The sequence below is a fragment of the Ictidomys tridecemlineatus genome, chromosome 15 (assembly GCF_052094955.1).
Source record: "Ictidomys tridecemlineatus isolate mIctTri1 chromosome 15, mIctTri1.hap1, whole genome shotgun sequence".
Classification (NCBI taxonomy): Eukaryota; Metazoa; Chordata; class Mammalia; order Rodentia; family Sciuridae; genus Ictidomys; species Ictidomys tridecemlineatus.
Genome location: NC_135491.1, coordinates 20,802,496 through 20,829,124, shown reverse-complemented (window position 1 = coordinate 20,829,124; position 26,629 = coordinate 20,802,496). Strand labels below are relative to the sequence as shown.

The window sequence follows — 26,629 nt, the reverse complement described above, 5'->3', positions numbered from 1 at the left end:
TATAGGTGTCTCTCTTTCTCTCTCACCTCAAGGCCAGGGCTGTATCAGCCACAGTGGGTTTCAAGTGTAAAACGAGAAGAGGTGGATGACACCTTCAGAGATGTGATGGTAGTACACTCCCTCGGGACTCAGGGTAATGAATTCCCAATGTCAGTGTGTGTAGAGAGTGGAGGATGGAGGCCCTAGTGCTCTGATCTGGTGCACCCTGAAAACAGTGTCCCAACTGAAGAAAAAAAAAAAGTGTTGCTTTCTTCCTCCGCATGAATTCTAATATTCAAGCCTTTTTTCCTCCTGCTAATTTTAGAAGTCCTGCTATTCTTTGGGAGGAGAATGGTGTGAAAATCAAGCATAGTATCCAAAAATAAAAGAGTAGATCTGTTTCAGGGTTTGCAGCATATTTAACTGAAAAGCAACTCGAGATATGCCACTTTCTATCTCGTCTTTAATACATTTTCCAATTCCTCCAGAATATTTTAGCTTCAGAAAGAGCAAGAATGAACTTCCTAGTCTATGAATATATTTTTGAGGGTAAAATGGGCACCTAAAATCATCCCTAGACCACGATACTGGGTTTTTTGGGTTATCACTTTTTAGATGCGACTCTCGAAGGCGCCTTTTTTGGGCCACGCCAAGATGAATTCTAAATTTTCCTTCAGGACCAGGTAGGTTTGAAGCAGCTGAAAAGATACAGAGCTTGCTCTGTGGACCCTGAAGGTGGACTTCACAGTACATCTTCCAATCCTCCCACCTCCATTAAAAAAGAAAAAAAAAATCCTGTCATTTAAGGAGCTCAGTCCTTTCAGACCCACTGGAACTGTAGGAAGACATCTGATCCTGGTTAGTAGAGGCCCACTCTGGTTCTTTGGGGTCTGAGTAACTGAACAAGATGGCAGAGGAGCAGAAAAAACAGACATGGGTCCCTGGTGACTACCTGGAGACCCTGGTGGCACCTTCTCACCAACCACAGAAGCAAAGATTTGCCAACAGAAAGTTGGAGTCTGTCTGTGTCAAGCCCTTCATGCAAACAATAAATATTACTTCTGCTCATAATCGGACTTTTCTCCAGCATCGTCTTTGAATGTTGAACCTTTTTCAATTAATTAAAAACTATGCACTGCAGAGTGCATATTTTATCAGCCCTCAGCTGCTTAAGTGTCTAGAAAAGACCAGGCAGTTTTTCTTTCTTTCTTTCTTTCTTCTTCTTCTTCTTTTTTTTTTTTTCAGGCAACCCAGAGCAAGTACTTGCAAGGGTCATATCTTTTTAATTATCTTTTCTCTCTTTGATTAATTATTCCGTCTGACAATAGCGTGTTTCTAATGCTATTCACCTGCCTTTGATGATTGACAACTTTTCTGTCTGATTCAGAGCAAACAGCTGCTGCCACAATCTCCTAGCAACCCGGGTGTGATGGATGAGCCCCCAAGATGGATGGCTGCAATAAATCATGTCTCCAGCCATAAAACTGAGAAAAGGGGATAAGAAGAAAAGCGAACAAAAAACAAAACAAGGTTTCTTCCCATGAGTGCACTCAGTTCCTTACCAATTATACCTGAAATGGACTTTGCACCTATTAATAGCAAAGTTTTTCTAATCAGTAAAAAATGGGAGGATGCCATTTGTATCAAAGGTGTTTACAATTGTTCCTGCAAATTGGCACTTGTACTCCAATTACTTCCAACACTGCCCAAGTGCAAGGGGAGATGATCAAAGTTTTGTCTTCTTCCATGAAGTCTCAGCAAGGAACAATATCATCTTTTTATAGCTGGGTGCAATTTCAGGCACCAACAAAGGACACAAATCTGATTCTACCCGATGTTTGGCAGCAGCTGGTCAACCCCCAAAGTGAATCCTAAGTCATCCTCGTGTGCAGTGCAGTGTCACATTGCTAATAAAGTTATTTCAAAATACATTCAAAGTTTACTGGAGTTGGCAAGTGAACAGGCAGCACTTCCATTTCCTTGCCGCTCAGGCAGATAGCAGTCCTTTTATATGTCAGGGAAAAGTTTGCCCTAGAAGCCTCAAGATACATTCAGCTCTTGCACAAATTCTAGATTGTCATTTCTTTAGATAAAAAACTACTCCAATCTAACTTTCTGTTCCATCATTTTTAAAAAATTAATGTCCACACTATAAGTCATACAAGACGCCTTAAATTTAATTAGCAAACCCAAATAAAGTCACATATTTAATAGAATCCCTGACAATTGAATTTGCACTATCAGGGCTCTTTGGGTGGAGGAGAAGGAGCAGGGAGGCCAGCAGAGTTTCTGTTTTCCTTTTTCCACCAGGGAGCCAGGCAGCAAGGCCTCAGAAGCAAAAGAGGTATAAAGGCCAGCCCTCTCTGAGGAGCCTCGCTCTCAGCAGCTGGGGGCTCCAGGCGTAAGCCAGCCTGCGTCCCTAAGTACTTCCAGTAGGTGGGGGTGTCCTGGTGCACAGAGCACAGGGGTGCAAAAGAACAAGAAGTGATTAACTGGCAGGGCCTGGAAACAGCTGTCCACATCAGTCCTGGAGGGGGTTGGTGGGGGCCCAGCTGCGGAGAACAGAGTGCAGACCCAAAGGGGAAGAGGCTGCTGGGATAGGGGCAGGGAGCCGCAAAAGATCATTTTTTATCTGAAAATTTCCTGAGATGTGGAAGTCTACGTTTCTTCATTCTCACACTACTAACCAAGCCAACCAATATTTTTTTTTAAGTTATATTGTGCTAAGCTTTTCGGATAGATTTTTTTTTTAAAGCATGACACAGAGTTTAAAAAATCAGACAAGGGTTCTGGCTTCAGCAACTACGGCTCTGTTTATATTTTAATGTTTCGTACGTGACTGCCTTTATGAAGGAGGAAAGAGAGTAAAAAAGTTGTCTGTTAGCTTTAGGGTAAATCACAGACACTTCATTTTTCCCTGTGTCCTTGGAAATTATTCAAAATTAAGACCTCTCCACTCCCGCCTTTTTTGAGGGGTGATGTGGGGGGGTCCTCCCTATTATAAATGGAAGGACTTGTGTCTGGTCGGCAGCAATGAGAATCCAAGGCCAATCGATGGAAACACACACACACACACACACACATATGCACACACACACACACACACACACACACACAGGCCCCTACCCTGCCCCGGCTGGTCCAACTCTCAAGTTACAGGTTTACACGGCAAGTCTAAATAATATTCAAAATGATAAATGGCACCCTAAGCCCGGCATCCACCATCAATCTTTTTTTAAGGAACATCCATCTTCAATAACGCACGTTTGAATCATCTGAAGCCAGGAGCCCTGAGATTCATTTATACCACCCCTCACCAGCCAGGCTGGCTTGAATGATACCTGTCAACCTGCTTTTTTTTTTTTTTCTCCTTGCTTCCCTGGATTAAAGGGGAAAAAAAAAAAGAAGGAAAAAGAGAAAAGGAAAATAGGAAAGGGGGAGTAGGAGAGGATCAGAGGCTGAACAGTGTGGTTTAGCAGATAATATTGAAAGAACATAACCTCTTTTCCGCGCCTCTGCCAATCTCGAGCCTGCCACGCCACACACCCCGACAGCCATCCACGAAGCAGGCTCTGGCTCTCGCCTCCCTGCTCCCCTGCCTCCCCTCTCTCCTCCCTCTCCCTCTCGCCAAATCAGCAGTGCTTTCTCTGCAAGCCACACTGTACTGTACGGGGAGGAGGAGACAGCATCCTTCGGAACTGGGCTTCCCTCCCCTCCCTGTTGTCTGGCCGGGGCCCATATGATAAATGACATATGTCATTCTGTCAGGAGGGAAGGGTGGGTCAGTGATGTATGACTCCGCTGAAAAGGAAATCGACTGTTTGGCATGGTGCGGCTCTTCTCCACCAGGATTTAGTTTCAGAACTCTGAAATGAATTCTCCGACGTTTCAAGTGCATACTTAGGGCAGGCTGCAGGGAGGCCTGGGGAAATCGTACTTTATCCTCCCCCTGCCCTTCCAATGGCAAAGGAAAAAAAAAAAAAAAAAAAAAAAAAAAACCTAAAACAGATTCTGCCACTAGATAGCTGCAAAAGGCCACGCGCGTGTCAACGTCCCCAGCAGTCACACACCAGGGGTTATTAAAAATGTGACTTAAAAAAAAAAAAAGAAAGAAAGAAAGAAATGAAGTGGAGTAAGGTTAGTCCTTTTATTTATTTATTTTTTAATGGCAAAGGGCTGACACAAAAGCAAGATAAAAATTAGCATGTTTGAAGTAATCGTCCCGCAGCTTGACATCTGCATAGTAAATTTTAAAGGAAAAAAAATGTGTCAGACAGCCATGAGCCGCTTCGCCCTCCCCCCTTTCATTAGCTCACTGCCAGGGTGGCACTACTGAACCTCATTACGGCGAGAGGATTTATGAAGCTGAACCCAATGGCAAAGAAAAGGCATCTGTCAATAATTGTAGGGAGCTGCACTCACAGCTTTGAAATCTCATTAAGTATGCAGTTATCAGGCATAAAGATCAAAAACATTACTCAACTCCGACAGAATCTTATGGAGGAACATTAATTAGCAACAGGCCTACAGTACAAAAAAAAAAAAAAGAAAAGAAAAAAAAAAAAACACAGACTTCCTCTCACACCTGCCCAACCCACAAACCTAAAGCAACACTCCCCCTCCCGCCCGAAAAAAAATAATTCCCGGCATCTGAGACTGATCAAGAACATGAAACAAGAGAGACACACACAGAAAGGAGGAGAGGGAGGGAAGGGGTGGGCGGCAGGCAGGGAGGGGAGAGGGAGGGCGGGGAAATTCGGTTGAGAAAGGCTTGGCGGTGAGGAGAGAAAAGGAAGAAGCTGTCAAACTTGAGAAGGATGTCAGCACTGGCCCTGATTACAGGGGCCTATGGAGTTCTCAGACCTTTTATCATCCTCCCCATCAAAACCAGCCTGGGAGTCACTGCTGTGGACCAGTAGCTGCCGGTCTGCAGCCCAGGCCGGGGCCCAGACCAAGGACCCTCCCCTGAGGCCCCTGCCTACCTGGCAGGCAGGAGACCACACCTGCTCAAGGCCCAGGAGAAGGATCCACTGCCCCTGGCCAGGTCTGCACCAGCCACTAGGGTCAAGAGCAAGACACAGGCCAGGGAATATCTGCCTACCTTAGCACACCTTTTCCTTCCTCCCAGGAGATTTCAGCATTCCCTTCTCAAACGCCCCCTCTCTTAGTTTTATCCTCTGTATGATCATTTAAAACACACCAAAAAATACAATGTAGATATGGGGAATCAGCACAGAATAGGCCATGAGAACTCTGTAACACTCTGTGATTAGAGGGTACAGCAAAGTTTGTGTGTCCACAGATCCAGAACCAGACTCTCCAAGTGGAGAAAATTAAATATTAAGTTTCCTGTCCCACCACATCCCCACCTCTTGCAAGCTGCACTGGTTTAAAAAAAAAAAAAAAAAGATTTACATGCATTCAGAAAATCCTAAGAGCATTGTGCACTTGGGTCTCAGGCAAACTTCCTCCAAGCCCTGCGGGAATTATGGGTCCACGATGGGCGTACCAAAGATGGGGGCATGGGTGGTGAGGTGGGGTCTCAAACATCATTCAGATTTCAGTACACCAGATCACATCAGCCAATGCTGTGGGATGTCAAGCAACAGTTAGGAACCATCCTCCATCTCCCCAATGAAATGTGCAGGAAAATAAAAAGCAAATATTCTACATTTTATTTCCCTTACTGCACTCTTATAGAAAGGTGGCCTTCTCTGCTTACCCATTAGCACATGCCGGCATGCTTTCCCTCTCTTATACACATATACCCAGGGCGCTTCCCATAATCCCACGCCATGAGAAAACCTACTGAACAGCAGCCCCTGTGATCTGAACCCTGTGATCATTCTCCTAGCTCATCACTCCTTCCTTTGCCACACTCTCTCCTCATGCCATGGCCACTTCTGCAGCGTTTACCTCTCTTATCCACAGAAGACAAAACCTTTTCTTAATTAGCCACATCTTTAAGGAAACAGGCATTAAGATTCCTAGGCAACCAGCTTGGAGATCCCCTCCAAGCCAAGGCCCATCCTTTCCAATAAATGCCTCTCCTTTGGAATATCAATTAACCTAGCTCAGATAAATTGTCACCTATGACCAAAAATAGTCTGGAACACTTGTCTATAAACGAGGCTTGGCGAGAAGGGATTTTAGCAGTAGTATTACAATAAGGTGTTTATATTTTTTTATGTGCTTACCATATTACCTTTATTATGTGTAACATCAAAGTGATTATAGCAATTACATCTAACAGAATTAATTACAGAACTTCCCATCATTCCAGGATACATAATGCATTAGAGGTAAGCCAAAGAAAGAAAACATCTTGATTGTAGTAACTATTGTTGGTATGTATTTTCTCCAGCAGCGAGCGATGCCAAACCAGCGGCTGCTTCCAGAGCAATGGGAACTAAGAGGGTTAGTAGGAAATGAGGTATGTTTTCTTAAAATGAAGTAACGCTTTTGCTTAATAATATGTTGGCGTTAGTGGACATATAAAATCAATTTAATTTTTTTAAGTGTAAATCTTTAAAAGGTGCTGGTTAATCCACCCAACCAATGTTACTACATAAAGGAGAAAGCACATGGGTGAAAGACTTACAAGTCTTTACGTATGCAAAATAAATTCACTCAAGGCTTCATTAATATTAATTTAAATTCAAAACCCATTTACATTAAATTGTTCATTAAAAATTGCCTATTTTATGCAACATGCATTTCTCAAAGAACTCAGAGGAAACTGAATACATAGGACTAGATTTAATGATGGGGACGGAAAATCAAAAGTAAATGAATTTGAGTCACTGCACGTATATTACCAAACAGCCCTTTGCTCTCCATTAAAGATGGGCTCCAGTTTGGGAAAGAAACAAGCATGCAGAGTATTTTGTTTTCTGCTACTATAAACTTGTGAACATGACCTTCTGGCCTACCACAGAGGAAAGAAGAGGAGAAAAAAAAAAAAAGAAGAGAGGGCGGGGCAGGGAGGGGTACTGGTAGAATGGAGGAGTCAGCCAACTCCAAACTGGAATTGGGAAGAAATCAGGTGTCCTACACCTTGGAATCCGACTGGACTCAGAATGGGTTGAGAGTTAGGCTTGTGTTTTAAAAATGCACATTAGTTGACATTTGCCAGTGCCCATCTTGGTCTAGAATTAATAGTTTCTCTCTTCCCTATACTCCGCCCTCTGCAATCCTTTATTCTCAAAGCCTGGAGACCAAGAATTTGATGACAAGGAGTTGGTAAGAACCTTGCTTTGGTACCCAGCCTCCCAAAGACAATCTGAACTTACCCTGTTTTCCCAACAGCTGTTCTGGATGAAGAAAGCACAGTCATAATTAATAACATGTGTCCTGACAGTATGAATTAATAATTTATCATTAAGCCCAAACAAACTTAAATTATTCTTCAAGAGCCACACCTCTGCAGAGCTGAGAAAATAAGGTAGAGAGATGGTCAAAAAGTCCAGGTAATGTGACCTTTTACGAAATCCCTTTCCCCCCTCTCAATACATCTCATGAGTTATTCTGGCTGAAATAGTGAAATAATTTACAGAATTGGAAGTAATTAAACCCAAGAATCTAAACGCTGATCAAACGAAGTATATGTACTAGAAATGTCTTCTTTTTTTAAATGGGGCTTATAAAATATTCAATATTTGGTCAAGGACACTAACTAATCTTTCTAATAAAGATTCCTAAACCTAGAGTATGTCAGTTGTTCAGTCAAGAGATCAGAAGCAGATTACATCCTATTATTGTCTTTTAAAAAAATACTTCCAAAAAATGCACAGCATTATGTTAGTCACGAACAGTGACCTAAATTTTTAAGTCCACATCTAACGTAAATTTTTACAAATGTTGCAAAAGGAAGGAAAGCTACCAAGTCTACATATCCATTCCTTAAATTCAGTAAGGGAAAAAAAAATCCAGAAAGGGAGGAAAAAATATTCATAGCTATTGTTTAGTAGGATTTAAAAATTAATTTAATGACTAACTGCAAATACTGGAAACTAGAATTAATCTGTCTGGATTTTTTTTAAAAAGGCTTACAGACATTTAAATGCATGTATCAGGACACTTTATCAACCTAACATAAAATTGTCATCTTATCTTATTATATGACTATTTTATGCATGTGTCAAAGAATTTAAAAATGACTGCCTGTCTATTGAGTCTAATTACAACTGCACATTATCTGTCTGGATGTACCAGTCCATATCATTGTTACCAAATACAATATATTGTATTCACCTTTCATTTTTAACTTCAGACAGAGAAACCACAATTTGGAGTATAACTAAAACACACACACAGAGAGAGAGAGAGAGAGAGAGAGAGAGAGAGAGAGAGAGAGAGAGAGAGAGAGAACACCTGAGAGAGTTCTGAGTAAACGAAACCACTGTTCTGTTCTGCCCTGTCTCCCCCCATGGGATGTGGGGTGACATCTAGGGGTGTGAAAAGCACCTTAGTTCTAAGGCTTATCTATTTAACGGAGTTGCATGCTAACATAGAAGGATAGACACATGCCTTACTTTTTATTATTATTATTATTTTGCTATAAGACCAAAGCTATTTACATAGTTGTCCAGTGACCGGCAGGAGTAGAAATGGGTCAGCAAGACCCACTAGCTGCACTTGGAGTAACTGAACTGCTGGCATTATGGGATTAAATGTGCTGTGGCACACCAGGGCCGGAGACTTCCAACAATTCCTCTGCGTTCCTGCCTGAGCAGCAGTCCCTGCCCTGGCCTCACTTGGCCATGACTTGTGTAAAAGGAAAACACCCCAAAGGGCCCAGGCACTGTGCCCTCCAGGTAATCCTTCTCCTTCCACAAATCCCAGAGGTAGAGGGCGGGGTGAAGGACGGGTTTTCATTCCACGAACTCACCTGGGTTTCACGGCATTTCCCACGGCCCTGAACAGTCACCTTTCATTCTAATCACTTTACAAAACAATCTTTAGTAAAAAAGAGGGAAAATGCAGACTTGTGAGGCAATTTGGGGAATAACTGCTGATACATCAGTTATTGACTATCTCTCTCCCGTTTATGAGCGCGCTCAAGGCAAAACTGAGAACAAAATGACAACATCAACCGCTCACAATCAAGTGTGGCCCTGGAGAGCACTGAAGCCCTCACTGACAGTTGTCAAGATAATGGGGGCACAGCAGCTGATTCTGGAAGATTCTCTTCCCCATGTGGAAGGCCGCGGGATTATCCTCGCCTCCTAGCCTCTTTGTTTTTTGCCTTCATCTTTTTTATTTTCCTTTTTAAAATTCTGCATTGCTCCCCTTATTTCAGAGGAAATAAGGTTGGGGGTGGGTGTCACAGATCAGCCAAAGCCAGTAGTTTGCTACCTTGCTACAGAGAAGACTACCTGTCCAAAGGAAAAATATGTGGTGGGTTTGAGAGCAAATAAATCCCAAGGCTGATGCTGAAATGCACTCCTGAATGCTCCAGGGGCTTCCAAGGGAGAAGGAAAAAGCTCCTCTCTAGAGCAGCCTGGACCCAGCCTGGGAAGGCATGGACTGGGCACCGCCAGGTGGGCCATCTCCTAGGCTTAGCCCTGTCCACTGGCAATGTGAAGGCCCCTCTGCATATCCCAGGGGACCTTCAGTGTTCTGATACCAACACATCCTAAGCAGATCCAAGTCCCTTTTATAAATGTCAACATACTTGAATGTTTCCCCTCAATGTCACCACCTAAGAAGTCCACAAAAGATTTCTCCTTTTCAACGAAAAAGCCTCAAATGGCCAGTGGCAAGTTGTGGTTCCTTGAGGATTTTTCTTATCTTTTTTTTTTTTTTTTTTTGTAGGCAATGGCCTGCTGATTTCACGTTTCCTCCAGAAAATGTATACAAATGAATAAAATATTATCTGCTACTAGGTTACTTTAAATTTGTTGCTGGCATTTTAGAAAATACTTGATTAAAGACAGACACTACAAATAGGAGAGGATCATATTTTAAGCAAAGGATAATGGTCATTTTGCTTAAAAGACACTGGCTTTTTGCTAACCCTGCTTCTCTAAGCTTCTACAAGGCGGCAACATCTGCCCAGCACAAATGCACTGCCCTTTGAAATCACACGCCTGAAGAAAGGAAACTCCTGTCCAGGTTTCTCCTCTGCAGGTAAAGAAATCTCTCTCTCTCTCAGAAAAGACACTAGACTTTGCATAATTTCTATTAAAAAAAAACTAAACTACAGAAATACATCTTTTCAGGGATTCTTGGGAGCCTATTCCAGCCTTCCAGAGAGCAGTGTTACATTTGGCCTAAATATAAAGATTGTGTGCACCTGTGTGCTATGTCTGCAAGCTCTACCCAGCTCTCGGCCCTTTGTGGTTGTTATTCTACCCCAGACCATTAAAAGGGCCCTAATTCCTATGACATGATTATCCAGGTACCAAAGCCCATTTGTCACCTGCAGCAGAAAATTGAGTTAATGCACAACTAAAGGCAGCCAGGACTGTGTAATATCAACTTGATTACATCAAACTAGCTGCAAACCTAATTCTGCTGGATGACACTGCGTCGAGCTTGTCATCTCCAATCATTAAAGCTGTCAGGAATCCATCAGGTTTACAGCTAATTAGGTGAACACTAATGAAGCTGGCAAAACAACTTTTCTTTTTTTATGGCTGAGCGGACCTTTCAGTTTGGAGGGGAAAAAAAATTCTCGAGTATTCTCAAGGTTGCTGGGGACTGGATTTCCAGTTACCAATCAGCAGACATCTTTCTTTTTCCCACTCTCTATCAGTACAAAGCAATCAATTTGTCATCACTCTCAGTATGCCACAAAAGCAGGCAGGAACCTTATAACTTGCAGCTGTGAGAACTGAAAAAGGAGGGAAAAAAAATGGGAAGTTTCTTGTCCATCCAAACAAACAAACAGCAACAAAAAAGAAAAATCCTCACACAGTTCACTTATTGGCCTGTGCATACTTATCGCCAGCCTAATGTGGAAGGTTTTTTTTTTTTCTTTCCCTCTCCACTCTTCTTAAATAAGTAGCCCTTCAGTCATTCTCCACCCCCTCCTCCACACGTCCATTAGGCAGAGGCATTCTGATAAAGTAAATCCAAAACCAGGGTATGGGAAAGAAAGAAACCACTCACGCTGCCAACTTCTGATTGACCATTAAGCTATTGATGAATGTGCCTGTCAGGAGAGAGACAATTAAATCAAATATGAAACAAAGTCGTTTTGACGGGTCATTTTGATAGAGCAAAACCATTCTTCCATCTCCTATTAGTCGTGCAGTCAAGTTTTTATATAATGAATTTTTCTTAACTGACCTGAGATTTCCTGGCTGGCTTTTTAAAAGGTGCAAAAAGGTTAGTGAACAGGTTGCTTTGAAAAAAATAAAATAAAATAAAATAAAAACAATAGTACGTTCTCCCCTTCTCTAATAATTTCAGAAGAAAGTTATCAAATAAGGAGTCTCGGAGGGGCAATGTGGAATCAAAATGATGAACTGTAGAGAGTTCGAAACCAAATGTGAAGATGTAATCACATATGGTTCATTTGATTGAGGCACTCGGATACCTTAAAATGTGTATCCAAAAAAAAAGAAAAAAAAATCTCAAAAACTGGAAGAAGCCCAAGGCATTCCTACTACCCAACTTTGTGAAGGATTCCTCCAAAGTTTTAGAGTTTATTTTGGGTAGATAAGCTCATTGCCTGAGCTTGGAATTTAAAGTAGAAGGTAGGATGAGCAAGAAGCATCAGTGAGGTGAGCTGGGAGGTCACACTCTCCCTAAAGCACTACTGGAATTTTCAAACTTTCTAAATTTGGGCAACACTGAGGACAGAAAGCAAAACCTGCATTATATGCACCAAACCAACTCTGTTTTCTCCTAAGATTTTCTTAAGACATTGACAGGCAAGCACATTTTCCGAGAGAAGAAAAAACATCATTCCCTCTCTGTGACCCTGTGTAAAGAAACTGGAGTCCTGAGTGCAGCCAACGTGGGAGCTCCACTGGCTGTGCCCGCTGGCCTGATGGAAATCATCATCACCAGAACCACCATGAGTAAGACCAGCACTCAGGGTACCTATGCCCTGACCCTTCTCTCTGCCCTCCCCTCTTCCATCAAAAGAGAAGTGAAAGGAAAGAAAAGAAGTGAACCCCTAGGTAACCTTCTCCTTCAGGCAGCATCTGAACCACTGCACATCAGAGTGTTACTCATATCAAAATACATCACGTCCATATGTGGTCTTCTCGCAATCCGCCCCCAAATCCCCGAAGTTGCACTGACAGGGCCCTCCTGACGTCACAGAGCTTGGCCTCACTATTGCAAGTGATTTATTGATGTTTATTGGGAATGAATAGATCAAAGGCAGCAGCATGACGGGCGATCAATCAGTCATCAAATCAAGGGTGGCAAAGGGCCAGAAACCCTCCTTCCAGGCAACATGCCCCGACCAACATTATTGCAAAATAATGTTACGTGTGTGGGTTTTGTTTTGCTTTCAATGATGCTTTTTTCCAGAAAAGAAAAGAAAAATCAGTTCAGTCTTAACAGGAGTTGACACTCCTGGCAAAAAAAAAAAAAAAAAAAGGTGGAGGGTGGGGGGAGTACTCAAACGTGTCCCAAAACTAAGTGTTCTGAGATGAGGGTAGGAGAAGCAGTGGAAGGAGGGGAGGGGAGTAGAGGAAATGCCAGCACTGAATACTGACTTGACAGTCATCTGACAATACCCAGACCCTGTGCGCTCTGGTTTTCCACCGCTGTGCCGGGTTTGGGCCCAATAAACGAAGAATCAATCGAATTAGCAGTAAGGTGGCCAAAGGGACACGCTCGCTCACTCGCTCTCAGTCTCTCTTTTGGCAGACACCGGGCAATCCCCTGCCGGTCCGCCGCGGAGGACACCGAAGGTGTCCCAGGGAACTCAGGTGACCCCGCCCGCCCCCCACCGAAAGCGACAGACCAGGGCTCCTTCCCATCCGCTCTGCAGCCAGAGAGCGGGGGAGGCGCGGACCCATCTCCGCTCAGTTCGCCCGGAGCGCGGTCCCGAAGTGGATGCGAGCGGGAAGGGGGGCAGAGCGCAGCGGGGCATCCGGGGGGCGCCGGGTACCGAGGCGGACGCACGCACCCAAAGAGAAAAGCAGCGAGCAAGCCGGGCGCCCGGAGTTACTCTGCGCCGGCAGTGGGAGAGCGGCATGGAGTGAGGCGAAAAGCGGGGTTGCCGGCGGCCAGAGGCGCCGGGCGAGGAGAGGAAGAGGAGGAAGAGAGGAGGAGGAAGGGGAAGCGGCTCGTACCTGCTGCGCGCCGGGGCGCCTGCTGCTTCCTCCTCGGCATGATGCTTCTCCCGCGACTGCCACAGCCGCCGCCGCCGCCGCTGCCGGGCTGAGGAGAGGGAGGGAGGGGCGGCGGGCCCGCGGGGGGGGCGAGGCGGGCCTGCTCTCAGCCTCCCCCCCGGAGAGCGGCCGCCCGCAGGATGCTGCTGCGCCCCGGCTCTCCGCGTCCCCCCCTCGCCGCGCTCCGCCGCGATCCCCGAACGTGCGGAGGGAAGAAGGAGGGCGGGCGAGGGAGGCGCGGGGAGGGAGGAGCACGGGGGGAGGAGGAGGCAGAGGAGGAGGTGGTGGTGGAGGAGGAGGAGGAGGACCGCGCTGCCGGCGGAATGGGAAGTTTGACAAATCGCTCCAAAGGCCGGAGGAGGAGGGGGCGGGGAGGAGCGGGCCCTGCCCCCCCCGCCCCGTCCCCAGACGAGGTGCGCGGGGTTCGGGGCTGGGGGGCGGGGAGAGGGGGAGAAGGCGGGCAGAGGGGTGGGAGGAGGAGCGCGGGAGCGGCCCCGGCGGGTCCTGCCCCGGCCCCCGCCCCCGGGCAGGGGGTCACGGCATCCGGGGGGGCGCGCAGCCGCCGCCGCGGCCCGGGGCTCGGCGGTCCAGTCTTCTGCCCGCGGCGCGGCTGGAGCGGCGGCGTCGGCAACAGGCAAGCTTAAAGGAAAAGGAGATGATCGTGTCACTCGCTTGCCCGCGGGGGCGCCGCGCCCCCGCCCCCAGCCCTGGGCCTGCCTAGGACCCCCACCCAGTCCAGGGACCCGGTGCCGCCCCTCCGCCTCCGCCCCGTGCGCACACACACGGGCGCGGCGCCAGCCCCGCGGAGCCCGTCCCGGGGCGCAAGCTACCCCCACCCACCCCTCTTCTCCACCCGGGCCGCCCCCTGGCTGCCCCCAGCTGCTCCGCCCGGCCCGCACTCCTCTCCACCCACCGCGTCCAAAACCCACAGAAAGGTTCCTGGGCGCGGGCTCGCGCCCCCCGAAAATGCCAGGGCCCGCAGGCGGGCGCTGGCGCCCTCCAGGGAAGAGGCGGTTGCGGGCCGGAGTGGGTGGGGGCCGCCCTCAGGCCCCACGCCACCCGGGCTCCTCCCCTGGGACCCGCCGCTGCCACTTCCCCCTATTTTTTTTCCCCGGGCAAACTTTCCCGGGCCCGTCTCGGGGGGTCAGGGTGGGAGGGGGTGCCTCCAAGTTTCCTCTCCTGACTTTTGGATGATCACGGGCCCTCCACCCCGCCTCTCACCCCCTTGGACGCCGGGCCGCGCCCCCCACCCACGGCGCCGGCGGATCCCAGGGCGGGACGGAGGCGGGAGAACAAACTCGGGCTCCCTGGCCCATCCCCCGCCCCAGGGCGCCTCCAAGAGAGGGCCACCCTGCCGCGCCCGGCCTGCCGGCAGTTCTGGATGAAGGGGATTGATTATTGATTGGGTGATTGGGGTCGCTGAGGCTCCGGGCGGGCCCGGCCGGGCGACCGCGGGGAGGAGGAGCTGGGAGGGCTGCGTTGGTGGCAAGACGACGCGGGCTCACTTACGGGCGGCGAGGAGGGCGCGGGTGGGCTGGAGCTCATGCGGGCGACCCTCGGGCGGCGGCGGCGGCGGAGCGGGAGCCGGAGCCCGAGCGGCGCGGGCGGCGGCGCATCGATGCGCTGCGGGCTCGATTGCGTCTCCCTGGGCCAGCTCTCGGGCCGGGAATGGGGCGGCCGCGGCGGGGCCGGCTCCGGGCGCTCCCCGGCGACTGTGGCGGGGGGTGCGGGGGCGGTCCCCAAGCCCACTGTCCCTGAGGCGGCACTATGCCTGGGCGTGTCGGCTGGGGGCTTGGCCCTCCCGCTGGCCGGGAGGCCGACAGTCCCGGCGAGGGCCGGCGACCCGCGACCCGGGACTGACTGAGCGCTCTGGGAGCTGCAAATCCCAACCTTCTTCCTTCCTTTTTTTTTTTCCTTATGTTTCTTTCTTTTTTAGTCTTTTTCCCTTCTTTTTATGGCCTGCCTCCTTTTTATGTTTCTTTGTGATTGCTTTTTCAAGTTTGTTTTAAAAGTTCACAGCGTCCTTTCTTTTCTTTTAGACCAGGAGACCGTGATCTCACCCTGACGGTAAGATCAAAAGTCTCTGCTCGCCCCCAGCCTGCGGGCTTGGGCTCAGTCCAGACGCCTCCCTGAATGCAGATGTGTCGCCGCGGTCTTCCCGGGCTATAAAGCGGCCTCCAGCGCCTTAGCGCGCGCAAGAGCGCTTGGAGTTGTGGGGTGCGGACCCCGAGAGGGGTCCGGAGCCAGTGGCGGGTTGCGGCTGGATGCCGGGGCTGGCGGCGTGTGGCGTACTCGTGGGTGGGGACGCCACGCGCGTCTGATGCCTGCGGCCGTAGAGGCCGAAACCGCGACCCCTCCAGGCCTGGGAGATGCGGCCGTGGGGCGTGAAACGCTTCTTGCGAGCGAGGGAACGGTGAGTCGGCAGACGCCGCCGGCGGCCTCAGGGTTCTGATGGCCGCGCTGGGCGCTTCATGCCTGCAAGGAGGGTCGGCGCCGCTCGAGGTCAGCTCCCACCAGCCCCTGGCTCACCTTCGAAGCACGGAGCGCCCACTTAGGCGCACCGGTAGCCGCGCGCACATCGCTGGGCGCAGCTCAGTGAAGGCAGGGAGTTCGCCCCGGTGGTGTTTTGCCTCCTCCTTTCATTCCCCTTGCTGCTCTTCCAACCCCTGCCCCCCCCCCTTCGCGGGCCTTGGCCTGAACTCGGGTCTCCTCGTTGCTCGCCGCAGCCGCTGCTCGATCAGTGGCTGGCCCTCCCCCGCTTAGGCGCCGCGCACTGTGCGATCCGCCCTAACATCTGTCCGTCTAACCATAGGCGCATCCATCAGTGTCAATGGGCTGCACATTGCAGCGACAGCCCGTCACGCACAACACGGGCTGTGCGGAGTGCACACCGCGACCGCACTGTTTTGCCGGGACAGGCAAACAGATTCAGCCCGGTGTGGCGGGGTAGGCTGGATCCCTGATCTCTACTGTGTCCTTTTAACTACCTGCACTCGACCCCCTTAATCCGGGGGCCCAAACACGTGAATAGTTTTTCAGACTATTGTAGGGATGGGACAGATGAAAAGGGGGCAGTGTCGACCTAGTCCTAGGTTGTCTCTGCCCTTTTTCTGTGGACTGGGTGTGGCTGAAAGAGAAGGGGAGAGAGCTTCCAAATCCGTAGCAACCACAGTATAGACCCTGAAACTACTTGAATGCAGGGGCTTATGCCCACTGTAACTGGGCAGATGCTGGGTTGTCAGTTAGCCAGGAGATCTCAGTGTAAAACTTTGCTGGTCCTATTTGGCTGCTGCACCACCAGGCCTGACAAGGAGAAACAAGAGAGGGTTAAAAAACAGGGATCCCAGTGAAAACCAAGGGAAAAAGGTGTCTGGGTGGCAGTAAGTCTGTAATCCCCATGTTATTTAGAGGTAGTCAGGCAGAGCCATATGTGGACAGTGCCTGGTGCCCATTCTTCCAGATTGCTGACCTCGGCTGTGGTTGCGTGTTCTCCCTGTCATTGTGTGTTCTCCCCAGTGGTTGCCTCTTGCTTCCCTATCCTTCCACAACTGTCCAGAGGGTAAACATGCACATGTGTCTTTGATCAGTCCCGCCTGTCCAAAGGACCCTTGTCCTCACGTTAAAAACTTCGGGGTAGGGTTTATAAGGGACTTATTCCTCAGACATTTTCTGGGAGGCTGGCTGTACCTGGCATTTTACCTGACTTCATTCTTACCGCAAATATTTCTTTCTGGGTGCCTGGTGAGTTCTGTCCCCTCTAATCAACTTTTTTAAAGAGGGGGGGAAATCCTGTACAGCTGTTCACATTGTGATTGGCAAGTTAGAAGGGGGAAAGAGCCACTTTCCAGTGAATGCAGAGGTCTGTTCAGTTCCTGAGGAGTCCAGAGAGGCTGCTGCAGTGCATACTGGGGATCCTTCCTTCAGAAAGGAGATACAGCCTGTGCTTTGGGGGTGCAGGCGCTGCATAACCACATCCGGTGGTCCAGCTGTTTTTTATGCTAGACTGGAGAGCAGAAAAGCCTGCGCCCTGCGGAGGAACTATAGTTCTATGGAAGATGCACCATGTAGAAATCTTTTTTATCCTACTCTTCAAAGAGTTGCAGGTGTCTTCCAAAAACAAGAAACACATCCCCAAGAGCACCAGGTAACTTTTTTTTCCGCTTGAGTCATGCTGGATAGTAAACATTTAAGCCAAATGTCCCCCATCTCTGGGAGATGATTTTTTTAAATCCCTAAAAACTAAAGAAGGGAAAAATGGGCTGAGGGGTAGTAGGACGACTCAGAGAGAACCATCCAGTGGAGAACACTCCTGGGAGAAACTGGCAGCTCACATCGTGGCCAGGTGGTTCACACCGAAACTAAATAGTCATGTTGTAAACCCAAATCATTTCCGGGGGCCCTGAAGGCAATTCTTATCCCCCAGATTGCATCTTAGGGCCAATGGAAGCCCTCTTGTCCTCAGACCCGGGGTACTGGGCTGTATTCTATAGAAAAACTCCCAGTCTGTCTCCAGTCTGTTTATGAACTCAAGGAGTCCTGGACCCCATTCCCCGGTCCTATCTTAATGGGTCTAAACCACCCCCCACAAGCGTTCTGACCCCCAACTGAGGAGTTCCCGAGGGTGGGGGTAGGCAAACGCAAGCATGGCTTGGAACAGGTTGCAGTGGAGAGGGAGGGGTCCTGACCTGCAGTACATCCTGCCTGAGTCTGAAAGTCCGGTCCTGGGAAGAAGCAGCTGGGCTACCGCGGGGAGGCAGCCGAGGTTGTGTCCAATGTGACGACTGAGGGCAATGGGTGACCGCTTTCCTGACCCGAAGAAGGTCGAGGTGTGTCATTGGGATGACCACCTAGGGAAAAGACTTAAAGGCCTGCCGGCCCAGGGCAGGCTCCAGTCCCAGTCACCCAGGGCCTAAACTCTGACCTTGGACAGGGTTTCCTGGTGCCTTGAGGGAGGCGTGGACCACCTGGAGGGACAAGGCAGTCTGGGTAGTACACTCCAGGAGCCTGCACCCGGTTTAAAGATATGAGTGCGGCTGGCCAGAGTGCGGGCCTTTGGAGAAATCAGGACCTGGGCAGGCGGCACCAGGTATGCCTGCTACACTGGCTCCTGGATGATGCCCCCCCCCCTTTTTTTTTGGTCCTCCACACACCGCAGTGTGGGCTGGGCAGTGGGGAGGAAGTGCCCTGGGTGCAGAGAAGCCTGCCACTTGCACACCTCAACCAAGAATTGGGTCCCTTCTGGGGACCTCAGCCCCTGCCAAAACGCGAAAGATTCGGACCCTGGGGCCAGGCCCTCTCCAGGCGGTAAATTGTTTGTTAAAAGTGCATTTACACAGCAGCGAAGTTTGTTTTTTCTTCTTCTTTTTTTTTCCGGTAGCTTTGTTTTAACGAACCAGATGTTTTGTCTGTAAATTCTCCCAAGAACTTTTACAGTTTTGACGTGAAATAAACCTTCGAAAATCGGAGCGGTATATTAATGCCACTTTTGTGGGGCCTCTGGAGGGATGCTTCAGGCGCTCCCCGAGGTGGCTGGTGGTGGGGGGGTAAACTTCGTTAAAAAGTAGGAGGCTGATTTCCGCGCAAGGTCAAGAATGGGTTTGGGAGTGTGAAGTGTGTCCCCCACCCCCAACACAAAAGTACTCGTGCGCGCGCGCGCACGCCCCCCACCTATGCCCAAACCCTCCCCCTCCTGATCCTGGCTTCCTACTTAGTAAATTTCTTGTGGGGTAGTGCACCGAGGTATGGCCCGATTCGGCGGACAAGCCCAAGGCACGCTGGTTTTCCGCCAGGACCACTCAATTCAAAAGCAAAAGGGCCTGCGATCTTCCCGGGGCAGCCTAGATGCCCGCGTTCTTCTAGGCGGAAGCTGGATTTGCAGCCCGCGGGGAACTCCTGGGCGTCTAGACCCCAGAGAACTTTGGAAGCTGAAGCTGTCTAGCCCCCACGGAAGCCAGGGCCCTCAAGTCCCCCTCCCGGATGCCTCACCCCCCCCACCCCGCCATTCCGGATTTCCAGGCAGTTCTAAACGTCTTTTTAAAAATCTAAACTCTACACCTAGCAGGGGGAGGAAGGAAGATTACCGCTGGGGTGGGGGCGGGGGAGAAGCGGATCGGGTTGGGTGGTAGGTAGAGTTCACTTTCTCGGGTTTCTGGAGACAGGCTGGCCGTTTCCTTCTCCTGTCCCTCCTTTCCCCCACTTTCCTGGGCTCTCAGTGGCGCATCTTCAAATAGCTCTTTTTCTTCCGTAATATTCTTTCGTTCTGTCGTTCGCCGAACTTAAAAAAAAAAATAAAAATAAAAACTTTTTAAAGGAGGTTGAACATTAAACAAAACAGATAATCTTTGCATTTCGGTCTAAAGAGGACAGATGTATATTAAGCCCAGTTTTGAGGGTGCGATGACTGGTGGATTATCCTTTTATGAAGTCCCACGTGTAGACGTAGGTTGCGGGGGGCGGGTGGGGGGATTTCTGGAATTCCTCGCTATAATGTTACGTGTCCCCCACCCCACTTTGGGTGAAATGGATATTTGGAAACTATTTGTGAAGAGTTTTAAAAAAACCAAACAAAACCTACATTGGAGACGGCTGCAGCCGCGGTGGGACTCACCCCTGGCAAGAGCGAGTAGCTCTTTGCTAGTGGGTACGCAGAAATGCCCACCTCTTCCCGTGCGGTTACGGGAACTACCAGGCAGCAGCGGGTTTCTGAATCAAGTTATGGGCAACCCGACGCTGGTGTGAACCCCTGCTCTCCGAATACAGGAACCCTGAAGGAAGAGGAGGTCCCAGAAATGAAACCACCCGGTCTTCTCTAACCAGACAGTACATACAGCTTTTTGCGCCTGGTGACCTCATTAACTGGCCAGGGAATTTTCAAGAGCAGGAAGAATTTTGTTTCCCTGTACTCTCCCAACTTCCCTCCTCTTTTCTGATTTATACATCATGATTTTGTGTTTGTTCCCAAATTTTCAAACGGAGAAGACTAAGCATGACTCTCAATAGGGCCGGTACACGAGAGAGGTACAAGGGGCTTCGTTCTTTTTTCATTTTTTATTTCTTGAAACTTGATGAATAACACATGTAGTTGGACAATAGAAGGACCAAGGTTATTGGGGACAAGTGGCCCCAAGGGTCACATTATATGACATGTAGGCATCTCTGATCGGGGACTTTTATAACCTAGAATTACCCCCTCTGCAGAGAAGCCCTGAATTCTGCCTTTCCTCCTCCTCTGCCACATCTTCTCCGCCCCCCACGTCTTTCACCCTCTTTCTTCTTCCCTCCCCCTGTTTTCATGTTCTGTTCTACCAGTTCCTCCTCGACCTTCATAAGAATTATCAAAGATTTTTTTTTTAATGACTGTCAAGTCCTAGTCCCAAACAGGTCAAGTCGTCCTCCCTAAGACGAGGCAGGGGCGATCACCGGTGCACAAATTTTGAGGGTCCAAAGAATTTTCTAGTCTTTTAGGTGGCGAGCGGGGGGCTGGGTGGGGTCTGAAATAGGTTGACACTTAGTTTAAAATAAAAGAACATGTTAAGAAGTTTCAGAGCTGCCAATAAAACCCTTTAAATGGCTGGTGATTCAGTGCCTGGAGTTGCGGTGATGGCATTGGTAAATGACTCTAATGCCCAAAGAAAAATATTACAAATGCCGCTGTCTCGGCCACCAATCGGGCGCCGTTTTCCAGCGCGGGCCCGTGGCTCCTCTCTGGCGCGGAGGGCATCCACATTTGCATGATAAATTGACCAGACTGGCGGCAGCCAATGAAATATTCAAATTAGGCCCGGGGTGGGGTAGGGGTGGAGTCCCTAGGGGTCCCCTCTTGAGCGGGCGGCGGGAGCTGCCCTTAACCACCTCTCCATCCGCGCCCTCTAGAGGAGGGACAGCGGGCGGCCTCTCTGACGCCAGGTACAAGATCCAGATGAGGAGAGAGAGGAATTGGGGGCTAGGAGGAGGCAGGCTAGGGTGCTTTGGGGCACGAGGAGGATTTGGGGCTGGCCTAGAGAGTACTAGCTGTGCTGTAGGGTTTCTGTATGTATCTTGCACTTAAATGTGTTGATGGATTGCAGAAGCAGGTGGTGACCCTAGGAAAGGGTTTAGATTCCCCAAAGTGCCTTTATGTAAGATCCCAGAACAAACCTAGCTTTTAAGTTACAGGAGTCTAATTGCTGTGTTGACTTAGCTTCATGACAAGACCCTTGCCCATCCTAGAGCACAACAAGACTCCCCCAAGCCCCTCCAGGACTGAAATTTTGAAACAGATATATCCAACTTGCACCAAGTGGAGGATTGCACACATGCAGGCCTTGCACCCCAGCTCTGAAACTCGTTTGGGACTCTCCAGAGGCTGTACAGGGCCTGGAGCAGCAAAATGTGACTCCTGGAATACACCAGAGCAGGCAGTGTCAGAATGCTGACCCTGACCCTCACAGGTAGAGCTTCTCCCCTGAGTAAACTACTTCTTGGAGGAAGTGCCGAGGCCTAAAAGGCAGCCCCTATGTGAGTGTGCACAGAGGGTCAAGAGTACAGTCTTGGTTAGGATGTAGAAAAACAGCCAGAAGGAATCAAGGGAAAATCAAAGCACATCAAGGGAACTGGCTCTGGGATGGTGCTGCCTCTGGTGGCCCAGGAGAACTCCACTCCACTGGCCCCTGGCAAGCTGGCCTCCTGACCTGGCTCCACCTGGGAGTTCTGACTCAACAGGGACTTTTGCAATGGATCCAAGGTCCGCTGGACATCTCTTATCTGCTGGAGCATCTCTTCCTTCTCCCACCCCTTCACCCATCCCAGGCTAATTTTTTAAATGGAGTTTTTAGAAGTGCATTGTGTCTCACTTCTCTGCTGTTTACTGGTGAGCACTTTGTTTCTGCTCCATCTCTGTAGTACTTAGAGTTGGATCTCAGTTTCCTGCCTGGGAGAGTACATGATCCCTAACCCACTTACCAGTCAAAAGGGTCTTTAGGTAGTGGTCTGAGTCCCCTCTAGGCATTTCTTCCTCAGACATGCTCAGCATAAGTGAGTCATCGCCAGCTGTCCTCCCTGCCTGTTAGCCAGGGAGACCTAGGCCTCTCAGAACCTAGCCCCAGGCTAACTCAGTGCTATATAAATAGCAAAAAAATAGTAGGTATTGATACAAATTCGAGATAGAATCATTTTCTTTTTTGAGTGCCTTGCAGGTATCATCAGTAACTTAGAAGTAGATTGCCCAGTTAAGGAATTTAATTCTTAGCAAGACTTTTTGCATCATTTGGGGTTTTTTTGAGAGGCTTTGGGCCTAGGCTTTATGGGAATGCACTCAGAAAATAACTGATGGCAGAGATAAGTTTAAGTACCAAAGGGGCCTCCCTGCTTCCTTAAAGAATCTTCATTTGCAGCGTACTCGAGTGCCTGGGACTAGGGTTCCTTTTAGGAGAAGTCTTGTGAAGGGAGGAAGCCTCTTCCTGTCCAACGGAGTAGATATATATTATGTGGCAGGAAGGCCTTCTTTGGAAGCCCACAGATCCTCTTCTCTTCCTCAGGCCTCACCTGTTGGCCTAGAAAAATCTGAGACTTGCAAAGGGATCAGAATCCTCCACCAGTAGTGAAATTTGTCAAGCAGGTCCACAAATCAGAAATGCAAATGTGCTTGCTCCTCCTCCCTCTTGGGGCATGTGGAGAGACAAAAAGCCAGGTGGGAAAGATGGGAAAGCAGAGACCTGGCTGGCCTGAGCTACTGCAACTGAACTATGCATAATGAATTAGGGAATAAATGAGACATGAAGTAGGTACCAATGAGCAATACAGAAGGATCATGCACACAGTGGGTCTGCTCTGCATGTTTATATGTGTCGTGTGCAGCTGTACATTGCAGGTGAATGCAGGCTTTGCTTATAGTGGTGGAAGGCCTGGGTGTGTGGCCATAACTCACCAAGTAACTGAGCAAGTCTTCCCCACCTTTTGTACCCCATCTTTAAAACAGGACAACTCTCTCCATCTGAAACAACAGAGACTCAATGAGGAAGGAGGTGATCAAAGTTGGAGATGCCTTTTGAAATATCTGCTACCTGTGGCTACATACTGGGAGCTTTGGGTCACACCACATAAGAGGCACTGGTGTACTAGGAGTGTCAGTGGGCAAGTCCAGGTAGAAGCTACTTCCCAGTATCTTACCTGGAAAGAAGTTTACCTGGGTTGCTTATCTGGGATGGTGACCTAAGATGATGTATGCTGAGCCTCGGTTGAAGGCTTGGTACACACTATTTGACTCTCTAAAGCCCAGGTGAAAAGAGCAGCCACAGAATCAGGCCTTCCTGAAGACAAAGGCTTACAGGTACAGTGAGGCTGGGTGTATACCTTAGAATGCAAGCAGGTGCTTGGAATGGGGCAAAAAAAAAAAAAGTGTGGGGTGGGGAGAGTTGGTGAAGGCAGGGCACAGGCCTCCTGACTTCCTGGGAAGAGTGGGCATTTACAGGATTGATAAGATGGATTCTTCCAGACCTTTCTGTGAGCTCATTAGAGGAAGGGGTATGGTAAGGAGCCACACTGATATTTCTATTTTCCCTGTTAGTAGTGACTGGAATTTGCACCATCCAGGTCAGATGGAAAGTAGAAGCTGGAAAAATCTGACACACACATTGATTTGCTCTCTTTGCCATTACTACTCGTGAGAGAAAGAAATGTGACTTCAAAATTGCAATTAGGAACCCACCTGAAAAGGGTTTCTTTCCTGAGCTCCCGTGCTGGGCCCATCACAAGCCAGCGAGCGTCTCTCTTTGCTAAGGAGGTAGTTTCATTCATGGCTTTGAGCAGAAGCAGGCAAGGTTTTGTGCCTTGTTTCTTTTACTTTGCATTGTTTGTGAGACTTAACTATGTCACACCTCCCTGCATAAGCTCATAAAGACCATGGGCACTTTTCCCTCATTTTGGTCAGGTCCTGGAGAGGATGGCGATTTCCCCAATGTTTTAAAAGTATTAACTTCCTTTCAAACATTCTTTAACCTTTAATGTTTTGGAACTTGAAAAGGTCATTTTGTTCTGAGGATGCAACTGTTCCCATAATTGTTCAGCTATCAGGGTGAATTTCATCCAAATTTTGAATTCTTTAATAGGATCCAAACCATACACACACACACACACACACACACACACACACACACACACACACACGATAGGGATACATACTTTCCTCTGCACATGTGTTTACACATACATATAGTTATGTGCATGTGTTTGTATCTGTGCTTGCAGAGATGTGGATTTAGATGAACTTCTCTAGCATTCTCACAGAATGATTTCTTTACAGGAAAGTGGGTATAAAATTGCCCCTCCTGAATGGTAAGTTTCACGAAACTTATCAATTTATTATGTGTTACACATGTATCTGATTTTTTTGAGAAAGGGTTTAGTAACTCTCTAAACTAACATTTCATTGCTATCCCTACGGTAAATGCCTCCAAAAATCCTGGGAAAGTTTGAGTTGAGATTTTTCTTTTTCTTTTTCTTTTTTCTTTTACTTTTTTTTTAGTTTGCCTTTTAACATAGTGTCAGCTTCTTTACTGTCACTCACTCTGGCCCCTTCTCCTTCACTTTTTACCTTTCTAAACTGATGTATTTTTGGGATACTGTCTGAGTATGTTAGATTTGTATGTACAATAAGAGTCACATTAATAGGCTTGAATAAGAGCAGGAAGGAATTTTCTACAAGGAAACTGCATGAAGTTGATGCTCAGACCCTACAGCATGCATTTTACTTATTCAAGAGGCATTGGGTGTGGTTCCCTAGATTTCTGCCTCTGATGATTTTTTTCAGATGAAAGATTTCCAGGCAAATAAGGCACAATTGAATAAAAGAGCTCACCTTAAGTCTCTGTAGGTGCATATAAAAATATATCTGATCTAAGCCATATAATAAATCAGTAGGGGCACTCTGTAAGATTAATACTCGTTACGCTTATGAGAAAGAATGGATACCTTTAAAGGGATGCAACTTTTACTTAAAAGCAAACACCTTTAAAAGGTCTCCGGCTGCAGGAAATGATAATGAAGGGAAGCAAGACTTGAGACCATAATATAGACGCACTGGAGTAGACCCTCTTTGGAGCCAAAACCTCTAAAGATTCATCACCTAGTCATTAGTTACACATTCCTGGCTCCAGGAATCTGGTTTCTGATTTCCTATGTTTCTATGTGTGCAATACAAAAAAGATATAGAAGACTATGTAAATTATAGATATATGATTTAAATAAGGGCAGAGGGTCAACACTCAATTACCCAAAGTCTCTCTGACGCCTCCCAATGCCAATCCCCACTCCTGGAGGCCACTCCTCTGTCCTGAGGTTTGGAGTGACTGCTGTCTTGCATTGCTTCATGGTTTTAACACTGAGGAATTCATTCTTTTGTGTGTTCATAAATGAAATCACATTGGATGAATCATTTTGTGTCTTGTTTCTTTTACTTGGCCTTGTTTGTGAGACTTAACTATGTGGATGTGTGTGGCTAGTTCACTTTCAAAAATATGTTCGGTTTCTCTTTATTTCCAGTTTTTGAGCTCTTATTTTTAAAATGCCCCTGTGAAAGTGGGAATGCTTGGTCACAGAGCCATGCAACTCTACACTACTATCTTCCAAAGTGTTTTAAATGTTCTCATTGTTCTACATCCTTATCACCATATGGTATTTTTAGCTGTGTTTTTCCTCTTTTTAAAAATTATTTCCTAATCTGGTGGCTGTGGTTGCTCTCTGTATAATTTGCTTTCCATGATTCGTAGTGTATTTGAGCACCTGTTTATATGTTTTTGGTCCTGAGCAGGTGAGGCATGTTTTTGAGTCCTTTTCCCATTTTCCATTGAATATATGTTTCAGATTTTATTTCACTCAAGTTCTTTATCACCTGGTTTGTTTCAAGTTGGTTTGGGACTGTGGATCACATAGAAATATTTCAGTTGCCAACACAATGGCTCACACCTGTAATCCTAGAGGCTTGGGAGACTGAGACAGGAGGATTTAAAGTTCAAATCCAGCCTCAGCACTTAGTGAGGCCCTAAACAAATGAGCAAGACCCTGTCTCAAAATATTTAACAAAAGTTGGGGGGCTCACTGGGGATGTTACTTTGTGGTTAAGTGCCCCTGGGTTTAATCCATGGTATCCCCAAAAAAGGAAAAATATAATAGTGAGATCCTTGATTACCTTTCCAGGATGCTTTAGTCTGAAAATAATATGGATCCTACTCACACAGTCATGAGGACATTGTCCAGTGGTAGATTCAGGCTCAACTTAAACCAGTTTTCTTACCCTCTGACTATATTCCCTCTGTTTTTAGCATCATCTCATACTTGGCTGTCTCATCTCATGATTTCAAGATGGCCACAGGTGG

The 26,629-nt window shown here is 48.0% G+C and overlaps 2 protein-coding genes across 8 annotated transcripts in view; one reads left to right on the top strand and one right to left on the bottom strand.

The window, feature by feature from the left end:
• Positions 1 to 13,375, bottom strand: part of Tshz3 (teashirt zinc finger homeobox 3) — an 83,759-nt gene extending 70,384 nt beyond the window's left edge. The window contains exon 1 of one of the 3 annotated variants that reach the window (XM_078032207.1): positions 13,242 to 13,375. In XM_078032207.1, the coding sequence (XP_077888333.1) occupies positions 13,242 to 13,281 (40 nt within the window). In that variant the 5' untranslated portion in view covers positions 13,282 to 13,375. Of the gene's footprint in view, positions 1 to 3,479; positions 3,553 to 13,241 lie in introns of those variants that run through there. The other 2 variants (XM_078032208.1, XM_005330641.3) reach the window with 2 other exon arrangements.
• Positions 12,998 to 26,629, top strand: part of LOC110598687 (uncharacterized) — a 95,616-nt gene continuing 81,984 nt past the window's right edge. For 3 of the 5 annotated variants that reach the window (XM_078032213.1, XM_078032210.1, XM_078032214.1), the window contains exon 1: positions 12,998 to 15,347. In XM_078032213.1, the coding sequence (XP_077888339.1) occupies positions 13,003 to 14,001 (999 nt within the window). In that variant the 5' untranslated portion in view covers positions 12,998 to 13,002 and the 3' untranslated portion in view covers positions 14,002 to 15,347. Of the gene's footprint in view, position 26,629 lies in introns of all 5 variants that reach the window. The other 2 variants (XM_078032211.1, XM_078032212.1) reach the window with 2 other exon arrangements.